The sequence below is a fragment of the Acanthopagrus latus genome, chromosome 21, assembly GCF_904848185.1.
Source record: "Acanthopagrus latus isolate v.2019 chromosome 21, fAcaLat1.1, whole genome shotgun sequence".
NCBI classification, from domain to species: domain Eukaryota; kingdom Metazoa; phylum Chordata; class Actinopteri; order Spariformes; family Sparidae; genus Acanthopagrus; species Acanthopagrus latus.
In genome coordinates this window covers 9,649,878-9,671,897 of record NC_051059.1, presented here as the reverse complement: position 1 = coordinate 9,671,897, position 22,020 = coordinate 9,649,878, and the positions used below count along the sequence as shown (strand labels likewise).

The 22,020-nt window shown below is 40.1% G+C and overlaps 1 protein-coding gene across 4 annotated transcripts; it reads right to left on the bottom strand.

Moving 5' to 3' along the window:
* Nucleotides 1-1,672: 1,672 nt before the first annotated feature.
* Nucleotides 1,673-21,793, bottom strand: wls (Wnt ligand secretion mediator). 4 transcript variants are annotated; one of them, XM_037083946.1, is made up of 13 exons: nucleotides 21,405-21,793; nucleotides 18,229-18,501; nucleotides 13,035-13,159; nucleotides 12,278-12,439; nucleotides 11,959-12,095; nucleotides 9,377-9,545; nucleotides 8,203-8,322; nucleotides 6,734-6,831; nucleotides 6,444-6,507; nucleotides 5,414-5,557; nucleotides 5,198-5,281; nucleotides 4,946-5,099; nucleotides 1,673-2,650 (listed from the first exon to the last, which is right to left on the bottom strand). In XM_037083946.1, the coding sequence occupies exons 1-13, from the start codon at nucleotides 21,508-21,510 to the stop codon at nucleotides 2,541-2,543; spliced, it is 1,746 nt and encodes a 581-aa protein (XP_036939841.1). In that variant the 5' UTR covers nucleotides 21,511-21,793; the 3' UTR covers nucleotides 1,673-2,540. The 4 variants fall into 4 exon arrangements, with proteins under 4 accessions (XP_036939841.1, XP_036939840.1, XP_036939843.1 ...); XM_037083945.1 differs by having other exon boundaries at nucleotides 4,931-5,099; nucleotides 21,405-21,753; XM_037083948.1 differs by lacking the exon at nucleotides 8,203-8,322 and having other exon boundaries at nucleotides 21,405-21,756.
* Nucleotides 21,794-22,020: the final 227 nt, after the last annotated feature.

Genomic DNA, 22,020 nt, shown 5'->3' with positions numbered 1-22,020 from the left:
TATTGTTTGTATTTCACACCCTGTGATTATCAACTCAGAATCTTCTGTTGTCAAAAGTAACGACTTAGAGGAAGATATAATTACAAACTCATGAATCAAAGGTTCTTGGAAGTTTACAGGCTCTTTTCTCTAGCACAAATAATCCAATTTTAAGTTAATGAAGTAATTTTAAAATTGGATTCTCCCAACTGATGTTTTGCATTCACTTGAAACTGCAGCAGTTGAAATGATGATTAATGAAGGGGTTATATCCTCCTTTTCAAGTTGAGAGAACTCCAGTTTAACAGGTAGGCATGATCTGAGACATCACAAATAGTTTAGAACCCAACTCTGGTCCAATATTCAGCATGCATACACAAGTGTGATGTGGAAACCCCAGAGCATATACACTGAGAGTGGACTTAACAGTGAAGTAGGAGACATCTTGTGTCCAGCAGAAAGTATTTGCATTTTTTATATATTCTGTTCTTTTTAAATGACAGAGGAGTAGGTGCCATTTTAAGAATTTTAACGTGACAATTAAACTTCTTTTTCCAACAAAAACTATGTGAGCCACACACCAGAAAATGAAATGTATATGTATGAATCCATTTCCAGGACAATTTTGTATGCATTGTTTTGTCGAACTGAATCAAGGCAAAAAGAAAAAGCCTAAACATGGTTAGAACTTCAAACAAGCTTTTGTTTTCAACTATGTTTAACATGGTAACTGCAATTGTCCAATAAGTGCAGTGAATTTAAAGCAAACCCTGCCAAAGAGACAAGAGAAACAGTACATGCTGTATATGAGAGCCGGACTGATACTTGGCTGATGTCAATTCCGATACTAAGGAATAAAAATGTCCCATTTTGATGTATCATCTGAAATACCCACATTTTTTGCAATGATCCCTCAAATGTTGTTATCAAACACATACAAAAATATGTAATTGAGGCAGAAGGTAGGATATTTTACAGTTTGAAAATAGCTTTTTTGGTCTAAATTGACATCAGTGCACTGAAACAATAAACTTATACAAGAACTTAATTGCTTTAAATTTCCCTAAGCATTTTTGGGGGGCCTTTTATTCTCTACAGAAAAACGTTTCTTATCCATGCATATCAGGCAACATATGGGCAGATACGAATATATGTGTGATAGGCCAATAACAACCAACTGACAGATCTGTATGGCTCTACTGTATAAATACTGAAGCAATATAAATGCAAATACATTTCAAGTTAATCTCTCCTTTCAGACTGCACTTAAAAGAAACAAACTCACAACCATTTCCTGTCTCACACTAGCGCTCTCTGGCAAGCTTGACTCTTGAGAAAAGTGAAAGCTGGTTGCTGTTCTGCTCTGAGCCTTGCAGAGGCGCCCTTTGCCTACATGAAAGAAACATTTTTATATTCAGGCACACAGCCTAGCATACACTTGAAACAGTTGTTTGATTTAGTGTTTAGACTGTATATTGTAACAAAGAAGTGCAAGTTAAGATCAGTATAAACTCAGACCAAGTACAAAGCGTGGTGAACTTCTTGAAGAGATTTAAAAGTGGTATTCTTTGTTAGTGGTTTAATTTTTCTTAAAAATACTGGCAAATAAGGCTAAAAATAAGGACTTATGACTACAATACTCATAATACTTATGACACAATCATTCAGAACACACAATGACAATACACAAGGATAAGTAAAAGGTTTTCTTTATTTAAATTAGCATAAAAAGCAAAAACAAACTAAGAACCATGTATAACAGGCTACAGTCAACTTGAAAAACACTGAAAGAGTATGATGCATATATTTTGTGAAGTTGAAAATAAGCACTTTATAAAAAATAGATTATCTACATTGTAACAAAATGAACAAAGTGGCTATGTGGTCTGTACATTTCCCCCGATGATTTAAAAAAAAGATTTCCATCACTTGAAAGACTAAGATTGACAGCAGTACTCAACATGATCTACTTTCTATGGAAGAAAATGCGTGTGACAGCCTCTAACACCTTGACTGAAAGTATAACACATAATTAAGCAGAAAATAAAAGTTTGTTGCTAAAATGTATCCACAAAATCTTGCTCAAAAGCTCCGGTCTTTACCAACTACTCCATTTCAACACACTGTACTTAAAAAACAGGAGTGTGATGGCTGACAAATGCAACTTCTGACCACCAAGAAAGGGTTTTCTTTACACTCAAATCTCTCTTTTTTTGTGTCAAAAGCATTGTGCAACACTTACAACATAGTTTACACAAAGTATGAAATGTAAGAAAGAAATTCCACCATGAAATGAAAAGGACTGACAGGTGTTGATAATATTCAGCCTTCAGAGATACAATTGGGATGAGGAGGATACGTAACAGCTCACACAGCTGAGGGTTTGGTGCTGGCAGAGGACAGTAACTGGGGGACTGGTAGATAACATGCAGGTGGGTTGCTGATGCCGTTTTAGGGCCAGGGGGACATAAAGAGAAAAGCCTGTTTGATAACATACGTGAGGGAGGGGATGATTGGAGCAGTAGATAGTAGGGGGTAGTCTTAAAGTCTCAGTGTGAAATCTACTCCTGAGCCTCTTTTCCAGTCATCCTGTAGATCTCAGAGGGGCCTTCAACATGGGTGATGGTTGTCGTCAGCTGGATGTCCTCGCCACCGTTTCCCCCAGCATCTCCTGCACACATAAATGTGACAGATTATCAACACAGAAACTACAAATAATGGAACATAAACACAAAAAAACATTTTAATAGCATACATCTTGTTTGGGTTCTCATTGTGCACTTGGGCTGCAACCGTCCACTGATCTGGACTGATATAACAATTCACTGATCAACAATACTACAACACAGATGCAAAGTGAAAATAATTGATTCCATAATTAAAATTTGGCTTTAAAGTTGAAATTCCCATGGCCCATAGGCGTCACTTTTTTGGTCCAAGCATACCTCTTTCCTGACATTCAAACAGTGCTGAGAAGCAGATAATGGCATTGAGCCAAGAAAAAAAAAGAAAAAGATATTTACTCTCTTTTTGGGGGAGAAAAAAAACAAAAACAATCAGCCATGTGGAAATATGTTGGACTCAAGAGAAACGACGGCTCAACAGAAACATGGGATCTTGCTCAGCAGTCTGCCAACTTGTTGTGGCCGCAGTATTAGCAGCTCTGTTTCAACAATGAAAAAACGTGCATGCAGGTTGAAATTCAACTGTGGTGTTCTGTTGACTGATGCAGTGATTCAAACCAATGGTGAGTATAAAAAGTATAAATAATACATGTTGTTTGTACAGTTAAGAGGAGAAGAAAAGTCTCCTAGTCACCAAAATGCCATAGGCTTAAGATAATAATAGTGACTCGCCAAATTATTGTTTCATCTCCTCCAAAATTATTGAGTCTAATCATATAATGTTGAGCCATGTTTTGTGTGTTGGTGGAGTTGGTGGAAATCATGTCATGGCAGACTGTGATATCTGTAAACAGGCATGAGGCGCTATAAAAATGTCATGTCATGATTATCCTAGCAAAAATAATCACAATTCAAAATTTTGTCTCAAACAATAATCAGTTTTTTTTGTTTATGAAAACTCTTAAAATGGCAATAAAACATTTCTCAACTTTTGCTAAGAACAAATATTAGTATTTTTTTAATATACACACACACACACACACACACACACACACACACGCACACACACACACACACACAGTAGGACTGCCTTATCAAGCTGGACAGTTTTATTTAGTAATTCATGTGAGCATATTTATGATTATCCCTATAATGGAGATTGAGCACCATCAAATAGCTCACCACAATTTGCATCTTAAGCTTAAATCATCCAGTTCCTATTCTAACAGTGTACAAAGAATATAATACCATGTTGTGATGAAACTTCTGATTAACACCCTTATCTAGCCCATTCTTTTGAGTTCCTGCAGGAAATGATTCTTTGCACATCAAGTCCATTTTGCTGAATTTCATCAACATAAATATCTTCTGCTTGTTCGAAAAAGAAGCGAAACTCTGAAAGAGTAAATCAGCACACAGAGAATGAAACTTGGAGCGAGGCGCCCCTCCCATGCAATCGGCTGACGCATTTCAGGGAAAGTTTCCAGAACTTCAAACCCTCTTTTTCTCTCCCTGTGTCACTGACGTCAGGAGACGGATGGATGGTTTTCATTACTTCCCTGCTCTACAATCCACCCCCCTCTTTTTCCCTCCCCCAATCCTCTCTTCATGTTTCTCTTCCTTTCTGTCTGGAAGGAAGCCTGGTGTCCATTAGAATCACCCTCTCAGGCCAAAGAGACCCTTCTTTCCCCTGGGAATCTGGGTCCCTCTGAATCACCCCTCCTCCTCCTCTGAAAACAAACTTTGCATGAATAGGCAGCCTTACACACACTTTACTCACCATCAGAACAAAGAGCTACTGGCACACTAATGAAATTCAACCAATAACTTTAATACAATGAAGGTTTTATTTAGTGCTATATTTGAATAAATGATTTAATACTAAAGTACAGTTATTTTGCATTAGTGTCCAGAACTCAAACAGGGTTAATCTAGACAGAAATTAACTGGTTTACCTGGTCAAATAACATTAAGATTTACCATATTTTCGTTTTGGATCAAACTCATTTTCAGTGGGAGTGCTAGGGGCACTTTTACGCTAACATCAAAATTTTTACAACACAAAGAAGGCTCGCAACATGAAACTTTGCTCGTCGTCATTTTGATGCTAGCGTAGAAGTGCCCCTTGCACTCCCATTGAAAAAGTCGTAATTATGCTTTTACACGAAGGTTTGACTCATACATTCACAAAAAAAAGCCTAGGCTGCATTTTGGCAAGAGTTTCACTTCAAGCGCTACAGTGGCTGAACATTTTAGATTTCATCCTATCCTGCTATAAACCAACAGACAGACATTGCTTTATAAGGCTAGTAGAAAAATGTAGTTACCAGTGATGCACTGACCACTTGTCTGCTCGTCTCCGTAGCGTTTGTGAGAGGGTGCATAGAGGAACATGATGGCAAAAACGTACAGGTTCCACATGCCATAGATGCCAGTGAAGAAGGCGCTGTTCACCTGCACAGTATGCTCTCCCCAGTGCCAGTGGCCCTCGTTCACCTGGACACAGAAACACAAATACATAATTTTATAGCTGCTGTATGATACGAATTACCTCCTAAATAGTCCAACATGTGGAGGGCATCACTGTCACTCACCTGACTGATGATGAAGAAGATGACAGTCATGGCAGCGCAGGTCAGAGTGACCAGCATGAGGAACTTGAACCTGAAAATAAGGCCCTAAAAAGGGACAAAAAGGATGGTAGAAATAAAACAGTCAATTTAAAAAATTAAAAGAAAACATGCAGCAGAAAAATCTTTCTTTGATTCTCATGGGTGATAATGAACAATTAGAAGAATGAGAACACACACCTCATAGTGCAGGCGTCTGGCCTTGGACATGGCAGGCAAGGACGTCCTCTTACCACTGATGTTGCGAAAGACTTGAAATACCATGAAGCAGAGGAAGAGGAAGTAGAGACAGGCACAGATCCCTGCCACAATTATGAATGCCATCTGAAGCAACCGTAGTCAAGGAAATAAGCAAACAACACCTTAAAGACACAGTTGTTGCATGCTGTAGCTATATGGAAGATACAATGTCATTGTTCTTAAAATAAATATAGATTAGGGAGGTAGCTTCAGTGTTATATGCAACAGAAAGTGACACTGCATATAAATATTGCAACCTGGAAAATGGGCTATTAAGTTGCAAGACAATCGATATGGTTTCACAAATACTGAATGTATAAATGTCATAAAAACTGCTTCTCAGTGTTTTGTAAGGTTATGCGTCTCATTAATAAAACCTGACCTGACTTTCCTGCAGTAGAACATGTCAGCAGTGGGCCTTATAAAGATTTGATGATCCTGGTTATAGACACTGTACCAACCGTCCTCAAACTGCTCAGCGCCTGGAACACTGAGTAACCTTTTCCTCTTGAGGGGACTTGGAGAAAAAGGAGGAGAAAAGACCAAAATAAGGCGCTGTGCTCTGCAGTTGTTTTTGAAGAGGTGTCCTGATGAATCTGGCATCGCTCAGCTTGGCAGCCGAGGCTAACAAACCGGTACACACACATAAACACATCGTCCCAAGACCCTGGGCAATGCTTTCACATATGGCATTACTGAATTATTTCTCATCTTATTAGTCTGGAGATCCATTTTCAGTTCATGTTAAAACCAACTGCAAGAATGTCCTGAAAACTGTAGACTGAAGATGAGACAGAAATAGTAGTTTTGTAGTTGGTAGAGGTTTTACTAGAGACATAAATTTGTTCCAAAAATGCTAACCTGAAAAACATCTGACTATTTAAAATGTCAGAGGTTTTTTTCTAGGTGTAAAACAGTTTGCTTTTGTTTTCTGCTGCTGTTGTCAAATATATACATTTAAAAAGGATACAGCAAGTTCAGTTCCTACATCAGATGCCCAGATGCTGTAGAAGGGGTTCGTCAGCTGGACCCCTCTGGAGGAAACAGAGACAACACATTTATAAGTTGCCTCTTTTGAGCACGTCACAACGTTTCATCAAAAAGATGCAGAGAGTACACCAAGCATCTGAAGCTTAATCATAAAAAAAATGGAAATAGCAAGTACAACAGATTTTCACAAGATTTATTACTATAGAAAGGATTGCGAACTGACATCCACAGAGACTGTTCGAAATAATGAAGGAAAAGAGCTCATCTCACCTCTCACACATGTCAAAGATGAAGAGGCAGAAGGAGCCGAACACAATGGGTCCGACCTGCTTCCAGTAAACTGAGAAACGGTTCCTCTCTGTCTGATCCTGAGAAAAAAGGACAAAACAGACTTAAAGTTGGGATATAATGCATTACATTTAATAGATCACATATGGAGTCTATCACCAAAATCCTTCTTGAGCAAGGTCATCGTGTACATAACATTAAGGTCCTGTTGCCAAAATGAGCATTTTTCATTGGTGTTATATGTTTCAAGGTATCCCAACAGCAAATGTACCCATCAAAACTGCACACATTTTGAAAAACCTTTGAGCAACTTCACATACAGTACAAGATCTCTACTTTGTCAAATATCAGGAACTGGTCCAGATTTGCACCCACATAATCCTGAGAGCAGATATCTTCAGGTCACCTAAGAATATGGATTTGATATGCAGTGTGGTTAGGATCCAGTGTACACACCAGACAGTCAATACAATGCAGATGAACCAAAAACAATCTAGATATGATAATGATGATATGATAATGAATAAGATGGGTATAAATACTGTTTCTACAACCCATTCTTCAGTGCTACTTACTTTAACCCCTGACAAAACCATCAAAATATGGTGCCTTTGAAGTTTTCAAGCCCCTTGGACTTTCATATTGTTAGATCTAAAGCATACATAAATCAGGTAAACTGCTGGATAGAAATTTTCATGCAAAAACATTAAGACAAAAGTAAAAGTCCATACAAACCTGCGCTGAAGGTAAATGTAAGGTTGTTGTGATTACTCAGTGGTTAGATTAGTTAGTTAGTTAACAAAAGACAATTGCCAGTTACTCTAATAATCGATTAATCGTTTCAGTCATTTTTCAAGCAAAAAAAATCAAACATTTGCTGGATCCAGCTTCTTAAATGTGACAACTTGCTGCTTTTCTTTGTCACTCATAAGAGTAAATAAAGAGTATTTGGGTATTTTCCGACATTTTATAGATCAAACAATTAATCATTTAATGCAGGAGAAGTTAAAGAGCAAAATTCATTTTAAGAAATTCTGATTGGTTATGATCAAGCACTGATTATTGGATTATGTGCACATTTGGCCCAAACATGATACTACACAGTAAGCCACATATATCCACAGACTGCGTGATTAAAGTTCAGGAGCTGCAAACAAGACTGAACGGTGAAGCATACACAGGAGTTTATCGACGACTCTGAGCCAGGGTTGGACCTTGAGAAGAAGCAAACAGCTTTAGCTCAGCGTCTAAGGCCACAAAAGACAAACAGCTGGCTTTTCAGAGAACTGAGGAGCGGTAAAAAAAAGACTTGTCATCCTGTCTGAGGCAGACATGGAGCTCAAAGAGGTCACCGAGTTAATGGGCCAGCCGTTCAGTAAGAAAAATATCCATGCGACCATCTCCATGACTGCCCCAGTCCAGCCAACTACCAGACATCACATGAGGATGACCTGCAAGTTTTTTGTGGGATGAAGGTCAGGTTGAGGGAAGTTTTTGTTGGCTGATACAGAGCTCTCACTCATCTTCACTTGTCCTCTGCCCAGAGCCAAAGTTGCAAACAATGTTGTGTCCTGGACAAAAACAACAATGAGATAAGATGGGCAAAAAGTTTTTTCCAGACTAATTTTATTGATTTCAAAAAGATTTTATCATTAACTCATACTGGCAACATTTAAATGTCTTTTTCATTATTTTAAAACAGGAAAATGGGCAGCTCTGTTGGACAGACAAACACAGTGTGGAAAGAGTTGCAAAAAGTGCAGACAAGTGGAGGTATACAGTAACAAACATAGGCTTATGTTACTGAAGACAGGTCTTCACAAATCTACAGCTAAAAAAAAAAATTCTTTCATGAATAATTAATAATTTTGAACTGAGTGGACACACATACCATTTTACATCAAAATTAGCTTGTATAAGCCATTTAATTTTCTTCTAAATGCTGATGAACCTGCTAAAATCAGGCTGTTGCCTTTCAGTTTTTTTTGTTTTTCCTGTGTTATTCCTGTGTTTGCAGTATCAAAGAGGTTACACAGAGATGGCTGGCTCTTTCTCTTTTTAACATCCACTCACTCAAAAATCCATTTTGTAAAGCAACAACATATTAAAAAGTCCAAGGGGGGCAAATCATTTTTAAAAAGGCACTGGACTTCTGTCTTGCAGATTGATGAGTATTGCAGTACAACATACACTGGTCAGCCACAACATTAGAACTACTAACGGAATATTGTGCAGGTTCCCCTTGTGCAGCCAAAGAGCTCTGATCTGTCAATGCGGAGTCTCGAGGCCTCTGGGGGTTTCACCAGCTGGCACGTATACATTATACCAATCCACCCAACTCGGGGATATTTGCCAACCAAGTAGATTTGTCTGCTTGGTTAAGATAACTGTGCTCTACACATTTCATATGTATTAAGCTGGATCAACATCGAGGAAAAGACACACAAGCGCAGAAGCATTCCTCTGACCAAGCAGGTCATTTCTGTTTTCCGAACAGCAAAAGGCTGACGCAGAATGGCTGGAAGAGGACTTCAAGTTTAGCACTGAATTGCCTTTAGCTAGCAAGCCTACAGGTAAATCAGAAAAAACATCAAACAGTATGTTAAAGGGGGCTGTGTACAGTACCATGAGGTGCTCCCCACAGAAGATGATCCAGAAGGAAAGCAGCATGGAGTAGAAGATGCCCTGCCTGATGTCTCCAAAAAGCAGCATCCAGGTCCAGTTGAAGCCAATGGAGAACCACTCCACTGGGATGTTGATGAACGTCATGGAGATACCCAGAGCGAGGATGACCCTGAGGACACAAACACAGTCGTTGGTACGAATGGTGATAACCACTAAAAATAATGTGATTATTAATTTTTTGCTGCATTTGTAGCATTATAAATGCCGACCATACACGTGTTACAGTAGATATTTATGCTTGTTGGAAATAAATTTGATATATTTTAGGAGGAATGTTTCATAAAATATCATTCCTGAGGAATTAGCAGCTATGCTAATATATTCAAGACAGATACATTATGAGATTAACACTACAATCCCTGAGGAAACTCAGTGAAAACAGTGTTGGCAGATTAAATCTAAAATCACTTTAACAGGCAGGCTTTACACCTGAATCTGGACTACATCTTTTACAAAGACACAAAGTTTTTGCGCAAGGCAACATCTTTGCCTGCTGAAGCACACTTATTAGATCTTGGGACATTATTGATTAGATTATCTATTCAGCTAGCACAGCACAGTGTGTCCTCACCGACCTATCCAAGTCTACATATTTCACTACCTATCTAAATAAGACCCATCATTACAGCCAACCTCCCACAACCTTGAAACCCAGACATTTAGAGAGCGAGCGAGAGAGAAAGGTTGAATGAATAACAACCAGCCAACAGAAAGACAGAATAGAGCTCGTCTTCCCAGCGTCTGCAGCAAGTCCCTGCATGCCGCCCGTAGATCAAAGGAGGATCATAAATAGACAGTTGAGAGGGCAAAACAGAGCTACAGTGTGTCTGTATTAGTGAGAGAGGCCAGGAGGGGGAAAAGCACATGATAAAGGTGACCTGAAAACATGTGGGTGCAAACATTTTATGCGAGTATCGTAGGTATCAGAGGTAATGTCACACAGCTTCTAAGCATTTTCACTGCAGACAGCTCGTCAGCCAACAGAGTGAAACCACTTTTGACTGGTATGCAGGGAATGTGTCCTTAGCATCAACAACGGATACAGGAGGGGTGTGTGTGTGTGTGTGTGTGTGTAGACTAAAGGATTAGGTATGAAACTTTGTTAATGGTGTAGATGCCCTAAATAAACCTGTTAAATGGGACCTTTAACATGTTTAAGCAGGAAAAATACAGATGTAACTTATAATATTAAACTATGGCTGCATTCCATTTGGGTTAGTCAGTTCCTGCTGTTGTGCACATGACTGAACAGAGCCATGTTACTGAGCCCACCTGTGCTTTCCTGCTATGACAAGTCACTATATCTGCTGCACCAAACATTTATCACTTTTAACATTACTTTCGAATGTCACAAAAAGATAAAGGATGTTTTTAGAGTGACATATCTAAGGGTTTCCCCATCTTATGAATTAAATCATCCTTGGCCTTTTTCCACAGTGAGAGCTCCCACTCACATCTGTCTTCCATGTTTAAAGGAAGTCTGAGGTTGACCGTTCTGACACCTCTGGACCAGCATGACAGGAGACTCTGGTAAAGCTTTTACAGCATGAAAAAATCATCTGCTGTCCACAAATAGGGTACGAGTCGCACTTCCTCAGACCATGCTCGTCATTTGGGAATAAGAGCCGTGAGCCGGAAAATACAGAGAGAAGGAGAAAGAAACTGTGCTAGTGTGTGTGTGTATGGTGTCTCAGTGAGCTGGTATGCATGTCCTGAATGCGGGTGTATGCAGCATGTGTCTGCCGAGTGCTAGCTTGCAGATTTTGTAATGCGTTTCACGCTTCGCCAGGCACTTCCTGTGGCGCAGAACGCTGCCTCTTACTGATCGTCATCCCAGCACGGCAGGGGGTTAGACAAACACTGGGCTCTGAGCATAGCTTCAGTGTTCCACAGCATGGCACTCAGACTATCTGCTTCAGGCAGAACTACCTGCATTGGCTGCTCTAACCTTCATGGTGTTTGGGTAAGGAATGACCACAAATCTATCAGGTTTTGAATTTTTTTTTTTCCCCTGGATATATTTGTGTATTTTCAGAGGAAATCTGGCAAGAGGAGAGTTTTCACTTGATTTAAATAAGAAGCTAACTACAAACAAAATTGTAAATGCATGTTAGCTAGGTGGTGTAATCAAACAAATCTGTGTACAACCTACTGATGGCTGTCTATAACATTCCCTCTTAGTTACTTGATGAACACTGCCTTTTGATCACTGACCTTCACTGCTCAGAGTTGGCATGCCCCACTTGTACATTTCATCCATACCCTGTATCAAGTAGACGCACTGAATAGGAGCCTTAACAGGATTCAATAACTCCATCTCTTTAGGTCCTGGTCATTTCTTCTAACAAGCAACATTTACCAAAAATGTATGACCTAAGCTCTTAATTGCAGGTGTTACCCATCTTGGGATGATCAGTTGCGATTAAAATGTCAAGAGTTATAAATTTGATAAAATAATCAACCTGGTGCAAACAATACAATAGTGAACAGAGAACCCCTCTTGGAAACAGATGAGGCCTTACTTCTCCAGTAGCACAGGAGGTCTGCTCATGAGGGTGATCCGTCTCCAGTACCAGATCATGATGATGAGGATGCTGGGTGTGAGGAATGTCTTCATGGCAAACCACACTTTGGTGAAGCCTCCATTCTGGTGGATGCCCTAGGAGGAGAAAAAATTCCATCAGCGCCAACTCTTTCATTTCCAAAACAAGACCGGTATGTCTCAGATTTAAAAAAAAAAAAAAAAAAAAAAAAAAAAAAAAAAGACTAGAATCTTTAGGTCAGCATTGAGCAGTATCAAAAAGCTTAAAATACACAGGACCCAATCAGAAGCCAACTTACAACAAATCGGATGTCTTTGATTTCTCCAATCCCCACATTGATCTTCTTCCGCTCGTTGACTGGCAGACGGATGTTGAGAAGGTAATACTTATGAGCCACGCTGCCGACCTCCATGAAGGGCAACAGGTCACACTCGTAGTATCTTCCCTCATTCTCAAAGGTCTGGAAAGCACACAGAAACACAATGAATCTGGCTCAAAATACAGTCATCTGAAGGTGTAGATGAGTGAGTGTAGATAATTAAGTGTCCACATGCAAGTAAAAACGAATACTGTCGGGACAAGCTTTTTAAGCATCAGTTCAAAAAAAAAAAAAATCTTCGCCCATACTAACACACCTGAAAATGGATATCACATAAGACATTCACATATAATGGGCATGTGTGCGTCAAGGGGGTTCCAGATTGTATGCACTGTGCTTGGCTGTTTACTTAAAGTAAATGGTATGAACATGTCAGGTTAACATGTCTGCTCTAAACAGAATCCTCCTGGATAACGCATTTTTTTATGAGAACACTGACAGCAATGATTTTCCAATGATGCTTTATACACTGATGAGCCCCAATTTGAAAACTATTTACTGATTAATCATCTACAATAGCAAAACCATTTTTGGAAGTTGAAAGTCATGATCAAATACAGGATATTCATGACAAAGCTACAAGTAAAAGCTTATAATAACACATTAACACTTTATAAAAAGTACTTGTTTTTGGTGTTCTAAAAGACTCAATAGTGAGTGAGTGTCATTTCCTCACCTTGGTAGTCGTGAAGTTGCAGTTGAGCTTCCTGTGTTCAAAAGAGTGAGCCATTTCTGTCCACTCACTGACTGTGTCATCTCTGTAGGCCAGGCCCACGTCAATGGTGGCCATCGCTCCTTCCTCTGGAGAGAACAAACAACAGTAGCAACTCGCTCTCAGATCGCCTAAACATTTAGCAACCAGAAACTTTGAAGAGATGATGATGATTTAGACTTGAATTAGCAACAAAATTGATAATCCAGAGAAATTATGTCTTCCAAAATGCACCAAAGACGACACCTGTACGCCTCAATTACAACGCCTGTTATACCTCCTCACTTCACTACACTGTTGGCTGTTATTATCCCAATGATTGTATAAAATTAAATCCTGATGACAGACAGCCCTGGCCTTTTAATTAGAAGACCAGCAAGTGACAACGCTGCTAGCACTGACACGGAGACATTCCCCACTCCTTCTCTCTGTATTTTTCAGCTCACCGCTGGCTGAAAACATGCAGTTCAGTTAGCATGCCAGAATTTAACATGCTAATGTAGCCCAAAGTGGTACAACGCAAAGAAAGTGAGGATGGACGTTTTATTTGTGAATCACTGAGCATCTGAGCTTCATGGCTGCAGTTCTAATGGATTCTGTTCATTTAAGACAGTTGCATATTTAACTAGACTTGGGTTTAGAGATATTCTAAAAAACAAACTGTTTACACATGGCCAAATCATTTGAGTGTTTATGGGTGGTCCCGTTCCCTGGAATGAATCGGAAACAGCAAGATTAACAGGATTATTTCTCAGCATGTAAACATATTCAGTGATTCAATCTGTTCTCCACGGTGAGCCAAATCTAGGTTACTTCCTACTTGACATAAACTCCAACAAGACCTTGAGCTGGCCTCCAACAGCCCAGCCCAGCCAATCCAACAAAAACATCCAAAGCCAAGCTATTAAAACTGCATCTTTAGATCACATTACAAAGCCAAGTGTTCTCTCCTCCAGCCCTCCAGAGTGCCTCTTGTGCCGTTATGAAACAAGCTGGAATGAAGAGAAAGAAACCCAGTGGCCTGTGCTGTGAGAAAGAAAAAAAAAAAGCAGAGGAGGTGGAGAGGGAACCAGATGAGAACTGGCAGCCGACTGTCTCTGTAATGCCCTCCACTCTGCCATTGGTCGAGCTAGACGCCCTCGAATGTCAGCTTGCTTCATGCAAACATTCCACTTCAGTCCAGCGGCCATTGCCACGGAAACTAAGCCTCCTCAACAGCTGTGTTATTGCTGGACCCTGGCCAAGGGGTGCCTGGTGCCGGGGTAGAGTGGGGCAGGTGGGTGGAGTGGTTAATAAGGGCGAAGCTCTTCTCTGCGACACACATTGTTACACAGATAAGGTAGTCAAGGAAGAGGTGGCCTTCTGTTAATTTGTCATACAGCTGCAGAACAGAATCCACCTCCCACTGCCACAGAGTGTGTTATGGTTAGGATTTAAACGGACGAGCAGATGCAGTCTTGTTAATTAGGGCTACAATGTTTCGCGGGGTTTGAGTTTATAAACCTTTTATCTCAATCTAGTATGTATTTAGTTTCGGGAATGCAAACTAATCTGTTTAACACTTGCCTATCAACCAATTAGCATAGATATCTGGAATTTCTAATTCAAATACCATACCTCAACTATTGATATATTTAGCGCAGGGAAAATTTGAGGGCATCATTTTTTGTTTTTTTAAGAAAGAAAAAGGGGGGTATCTGAGGAGTTTTTGGCTTAGTGTCAAGAGTTACAAATGCACTACAGCACAGCACACTTTTCTTTATAACAAAAGAAAGTTTTACTATATTGTACGATGATTTCCTGAAGGTTTTTGTAAGAGTAAAACATTTTTAAAAATCTGTTTGTTCTACTATAGTAAAACCCAACAATAACTGCAATAATCCAGTTATTTTTGATATCTCTCAGCATACCATAAATGCATAGATTTTAAAAGGGTCCTTCAATGTAATACTGGATGTCAATTTGTATTATATAAGTCATGTTTTATAAAGAAATCCTAACACAATTATGCTCCAATTTGAGGCAGTAGTGTTTGAGGATAGGATAGAGGGAGTAATTCTGCAAAATTAGATTAGCTGCATTACCTGTTACCCACCTATCTTGCGTCAAGCAATCTGCATTTTACTTATATTCTTTCTAAACAATGGCCGTAAGGCTTGGGTAAGCTCGAAACACTACATGGTGTATATCATCTACACTTCAGCCATTTCCAATTTTAAACAGACTTTTGTCTTAGACTAACACAAGAAAATCAAAGATAAATGGGTTTTCAAATCGGTCAGTCAGGTTTCTACTACATGTGTAGCATCTAAAGCACTCAGCTCCCTCCACATTCATTTCTTCTCACAGTTCCTCATGTAGAAAAATGAGTTCTACCATGTGGCAGAAAGACCTGTCTGTGGTTCAGGCTGATTCACTGATTGGTCTGTCTGGCAGCCAGGCAGTAAACAGCCCCCTGCCCCTGAACACTGAATGTTTGTGTTAAGAATGTGAGCGAGTAAATGATGCTGATGACTAGGCTGCCATTGTAGCATGACTGTTTGGACTAGAAAGGCCTGACTCGTTAAAAAAAAAAAAAAAAACAACAACCACACACACACACACACACACACACACTTTTCGGTCTCTACGTTTTTAAAATTACCTTTACCACTTTTCTGTTGATTACAAATTGGCATATAGTGAATTTTTATCAAGGTTTTCAAGTTGACAAAAACAACATTAACCAACATTGCTAGACATTCTAAGCCATGAAGGGATAGATTTAATACTGAAGAGTCAAAACTTCTTTCCCAGGCCCTCCTGGTGATCCTGTCACTTATAAGACATTCTCATCATCCTCTCTAATCCCTTCTTTACAGATCCCGAACCCCCTACCAGGACACCAATACCCTGGACTTCCTCCAGATACCAGTTATCGCCTGCCTCTCTTTCTTTCCTCTCATTCCAGCACTGAGATGCTCTAGGTCTGTCTATCCACTGATACATTTCACAACATTGTATTTCGACACAGGGTGGAGGTGCAAAATCAGTCAAATTCCTGTTTAATTTCCCTAAAGAGAAGGGAAACTAGATACCATTCCAATGTTACTCAACTTTAAGACTGAAAAAAAATAAAATAAAATAAACAGAAGATGGTAACAACAATAAATGTAATGCATATCTGAAGTATATGGTATGCAGCAATCCCATTAGTATGTCTTGTGATAATGCTGTAATGCTATATTCTGTTACTACATACCATATTTTTGCAAACTCATCATCTACAACTACTGGATGTTTACACCAGGGTGTAAATATTATGAAATGAGATGGTAGCAATCAATGCAGAAATTATGAAACATGTTACTCATATAAACCATCAAGACTGGAAAACACATGATTATGAAATCTGGTCAAATACACTAAACTTGACCTCAAAAAAAGTATGTACATAATTTTGTTGTCAGTCTCAGGATTGGATTAAAAAAAAAAAAAAAAAATAGAAAACAGGTCCAGATTAGCTCTCTCCTTGCTGTTTATACCTTTCTCAAGGGTGTCAAATAAGCCCCTCTACAAACCCCCGAGGGTCTATAGAGAACAAAGAGCAGGACATCCATCATCGTTTGCTGCCTTTCGGTGTAACAGAAATCCAATCTACTGAAAAGACACATTTCTGTGGGTTCTCTCTGAGACATCATGTCTAAGGGGGAAGGTCCTATTAGAAACAAGTATCAAAAGTGATTGGTGGAATGACTCACACTTGGATTCGAGTGATTAGAAGTGACAATGGAGGTGAATATTTCAGAGGCTGGCCTGCTACATTGAGCCTTCGCAAATATTTGCCTTTAGATTGTGAAGAAATAAGAGACAAAATATTGACACAAGTGGAAACAAAACCTCAGATATCGACAATAATGTAGCACAAGAACTTGCATGGAACTGCTGATCACCAAAACTTAAAATGCAACAAATAATTCTTCTCCTCTTAACAGGAAGTCCCATGTAAGATGGTATGGCCTCTTACACCCATCTGCACATTAGGGCTGACTTTCTTCCCTCTCCTGAAGCCATGTCCTGGAGAAGAACATGTTCAGTCCAAAGTTTCAAGAAGCATTGCAGTCATACACAAAGCAAAACAATTACTGGATCATAATTCTCTTCGCACACTGTACTGTTCACTGGTCTTGCCATATATGCATTACTGCGCTGAGGTCTGGGGAAACACTTACAAAACTTCATTACGGTCACTTACTGTCCTGCAGAAAAGAGCAATAAGGACTATTCATAAGGTCAGCTACTTGGAACATACAAATCCACTTTTTATACAATCAAAACTACTGAAATTCACTGACATTGTGTGTTACCAAACAGCAATTATCATGTATAAGGCAAAAAACAATTACCAGAAAATATCCAAAATTTATTTAGAAATCGGGAGGGAGGTTATCAATTAAGAGGGGAACATAACTTCAAAAGAATAAACAGACGAACAACCTTGAAAAGTTTCTGTATATCTATTGCTGGTGTCAAGCTATGGAACAACCTAAGTGAGGAACTCAAGCAAAGTCCAAATATCAACCAGTTCAAGAAAATGTATAAACACATGTTATTTACCGGGTATAATGGATAATGGTCATTAATGAGTATGGGTGATTATCATTTCTTAATTGATGTGGCATGGTGATGAAAGGTAAAGAATGTGTGTGTGTGTGTGTGTGTGTGTGTGTGTGTGTGTGTGTGTGTGTGTGTGTGTGTGTGTGTGTGTGTGTGTGTGTGTGTGTGTGTGTGTGTATATATATATATATATATATATATATATATATATATATATATATATATATATATATATATATATATATATATATATATATATATATATATATATATATATATATATAAATTTCATTTAGACAAAGGGGTGAGAGCTAACAAGCTATGCTTCTTCTCACTCCTTTTCGCATATGTCATTTATTTTACTTTTTATCGTATTATTTTGCTTCCTCAAAATCTTCATTTCCATATGATGTTGTGCAAATAATTTGTTAAACTGCAATCAGGAAGCCATGTTCTATTTGCATATTCGAAATAAAAAAAAAATAATAAAAAAAAAAGAAACATGAGCAGTTCTGTCCTCAACCTGTGTTTGAAACCTGTAAAGAAAAATCCCGGTTCTCACCTATCTGGTTGTACATCTTAAATGCAATGTCAAACTGCAGGATGACCAGCATGAACTGGAACCATGGGCTCATCTCCTTGTTAGGCAAAGGAATGTGGACTGCAAATACGATGTTGTTGGCCTCGATCTTCTTGGCCATGGCTTCATCAAAGCTCTTGAGTTTGGTACACTGGTTAGGACCCCAGGGCATGAACCATTTTGTTTCCTGTCGGTGCTTGCCTATATCCACACACTTGGTGGCCAAGTAGTGGACTGCAGTGGTGGGGCTGGGAGCTGGTGAGACAAACACAAAGTAGGAGAGATGTTAGACTAGGTGTCATATTGAAATACGGCAGCAGAGTGTTTCAAGTTCCTGCCAAGACAAAATTCCCCTCAAACTAATCAATCACACAAAGTCTGAGCAGGAATCAATAAATAAAACTGGAGCCCTCTGGATTAAACTGTGCATGGACAATATTAATATTTTAGCAACCATTAGGAACAGTCAACAGGTTGGGTTTGAGCCAAATCTAGTCCAAACACTTTGGCAATTACTTTCAACACTGTTTAGAAAATGCCTGGTAGCAAGGCCCACTCTCTTGAGCCCTCTCTTTCTAAAGTGATCGGGAGGGAAAATTCCAGAAAGCTCTCAGGCACCAATTACGCTGTTTATGCACTTAGATTCATGAGCTCGACAAGACTGGTGTTTGTAGTTCCTGCTATCACGTAGACATAAAAGCTCTAATTTCCTGTTGCGATGACGTGAGCGACATCAGAGTCGAGGTGTAGCCTCAAGGTAAAGAGCTCAACTCACAGGGTTTAAACATCAGGTAGATGATCAGCACGATACTAGACCCTTTTATTTTCGTTCCTTCCTTTAAGTTCCAACAGATTTTGTGTCAAAGCAGCAACTTCGTCATGAACTGTGCTATAGAAACTCAGTCATGATGGGAGAGCAAAGCAGAGCCGAAGGCAACCAGTTTGTCTAAAGCAAATAAATTTTCAACTGCTTAACTTCATTAATTTCTTGGTTTTTTTGGTAGCAAAAATGCCAAATGTCTGAGAGTTCAAGCTCCTGGTTGGCTGCTGGTTGTACAAAAAGGCCATTTCAGCAAATCACTTTGAGCTGTAGAAAATTGTGAGTTACTTGTTTCCGTTTTTGTCAACTTTATAGAACATCATGACCTACAAGAACATGCAATTTTTTTCAGCAAAAGATGTCATAGTGCCAACATCCTGTAATTTACAGGTTAAAACAAGTACATGAATGTTTGTGTGGGGCCAAAAGGCTTTAAAACCCATTAAATCTCAGTCAGATGACTTGAATATAAATGTGCAGATGCTTCCAATTTGTTGAGAAAGTCTCCAAGAAATACCAGGAGAAATACTCCAGTCGTGAATGTGTCAAGCCATTTGTGACGAATCTAAGAAGAGTCCACAAGCTGCAATTACTGTCGAGGGTGCTTGTGGGAAGTACTGACTCATGGGGGTGAAGATAAAAGCCCAGCATTTCCAGATTCGACTCATGCAAAAGCTTAGTGACATATCCCAGAAGACTCAAAAGGTCCCCAATTCGTGAGGGGTTATACTGTCGTGTGGTTTGGATATTAAGGTATTTTTTTAGTCTCAATAATGAGAAAGGTCTGAATCTAAATAGTTTGTGCCTGTAACCCTGTTTCTTATCTGAACATCTAATCATATCTGTTCAGTTGTAACAGAGAACTGAAGGGCGGACACTTTACACACCCTTTAGGTAACAAACTCTCCACAGTCATAAAATTCAACCAAGGCCATTTTCAAGGAACCTTCAACTGTGTAAGTGTGCTAACAGCTGTATAAAAATAATATGAAAACACACACACACACACACAGCGACAAAGAAGACACCAAACTGAATTAAACCCAGTTATCTTGGACCCCTCTGGAGTTCAATTATCTAGTGACCCTGCGAGTCTGGCCGCACACTGGCTCCTCCAGTCTCCATTGCAGTGTGTCCAGAAGAATGGCCATCCCCTTCAGCCCGCTGACCCCATGCCGTGTCCCTGGGTCTGTGGGGAAACAAGGGGAGAAAAACCCCTTTCTACTCAATTACCCCTGCTGCCCTCAGCCACCGAGCAAACACAAAGGAATCTGGCTTCATTAAAACCATCTCAGCCAGGAACGAACCAAACAGGCTAATTTACCACCAGCCATGTAGTGAGCGAGAGGGACGCTGACACAGACTGGCGTTTAGATGGTTTTCTGATTCAGACTGTAAGACAGACAAGGCATCTTTCACATGGACTACATTTCTATCACAGTGTATGTGCATGTGTGTGTGCACAGCGGTTGTGCATGTGTGAGTGGGTGGATTTGAAGAAACTTGACAGCAACTCCGATCCAGTCCTCAAGGCGAAATGCAACTTTGACAGCTGTGTGTGTGTGTGTGTGTGTGTGTGTGTGTGTGTGTTGTGCACCACTGTCTGCCTCAATGCAAATGAAACTAGGGGAAGAAGGGGAAGAGAGGAGGAAACATGAATGCTGTGCCTGCCAGGCTAAGGGGATTTGGGGAGTAGGGGAGGCTTCACACAGGGGGGAGATAGGAGGAGTGAAAGGAAGGTAGAGATGCTGCCTGGGGCCCCTAACAGCAGACAGACATTATATATGAGAGGCGGGGGTGAGGAGGAGGAGGAGGAAGAAAAAGGGGGAGAGAACATTCGAGTTGGATCAAAGAAGTGAAAAAACACAAAAGGTTGGATGCATTTCGGGGCATTCCTGAGTTGGAAACCAAAAATGTACCCACACTATTGGTATAGTGTGTTATTTTTAGCCGGAGAAATGAAGCCAGTGGTTGTGGCGTGCAGGCAGCGAACACCTTGATACAAAGCAGTGATTTAGCGGAGGAGCACTTCGACAGCTCCGGTGTCAAAGTGACTAGTTCATTGTTTCTGCACGGCTCGGTGGACAAAACACAGCTAAAGGTTAGCTTTTAGCGTCTTTTCTCTCGTGTAAAAACGTTGCTTTTACGCTGTTACGGAGGCATGTGGCGAGACGTCCAACTTCAAACTTTGTGCTTTTGTCTCACCGTTGAGAGACGTTAACGTTTGAATTCCAACAGGCACCTCGCGCACTAAGACAAATGTTAGCCAAACACACAAGAAAAGTAAAAAATAATAATAATAATAATTAATAATAAAATAAAAAGAGGAGAAACTTACCAATTAAACCGCCGACCATGAAGGCAAACGCCTGGAACAAAAGCAGCGTAACTCCCACTATCACCAACTTTTTGGTGCTCATGTTCTCAATAATTGCCCCCGCCATGTCTGAGGAGAAGGAGCCGCACCGAGCGAGAAACAAACAGTCGTGTGCTGGAAACGGGACGACGACGCTGCATCCACCGCCGGGAGAGTAGGAAGGCGAGCTGGGCCCCCTCCGCCGCTCTGCTCCTGCCTTTCAACTTCGAAGGAGGAGAGAAAAAAAAAATCAGGAATCACATGACCGAACAGCGCTCAGCTTTGGGAGCCAGGCAGCACAACACCAGAGCCGGGGGGGGGGGGACCAGCGGAGAGCCACCGCATTGCAATAAAGGTCTGGTAATGCAGGTTACCGTGTCATTGGATGCCTGTGATGGCGCCCCTGTTGTGCGGTCACAGCCTACATGGCTATTTAAAGGCAGGTTTCAGAGGTGCTGTCTCATGTTTATCGCTCAGGGCCGTCAACACATTGTTTCTTCAAAGTCTATTCTCGATTCACACCAAGATGAGATACTGCATCTAATGTTGTTTGCCTAACAAGAACATGAGGCGCTCGCTAAAATTCAGCATTTTAGGT

Coding starts and splice junctions, on each gene's coding strand:
- wls (XM_037083945.1), bottom strand. CDS start 21,510: ATGGCGGGGGCAATTATTGAGAACATGAGCACCAAAAAGTTGGTGATA. Junction 9,546..11,958: donor CCTCCTGTGCTACTGGAGAA/GTAAGGCCTCAT, acceptor TTGTGTCCTCAG/GGTCATCCTCGCTCTGGGTA. Junction 8,323..9,376: donor TCTGTGGGGAGCACCTCATG/GTACTGTACACA, acceptor GTTTTTGTCCAG/GACACAACATTGTTTGCAAC.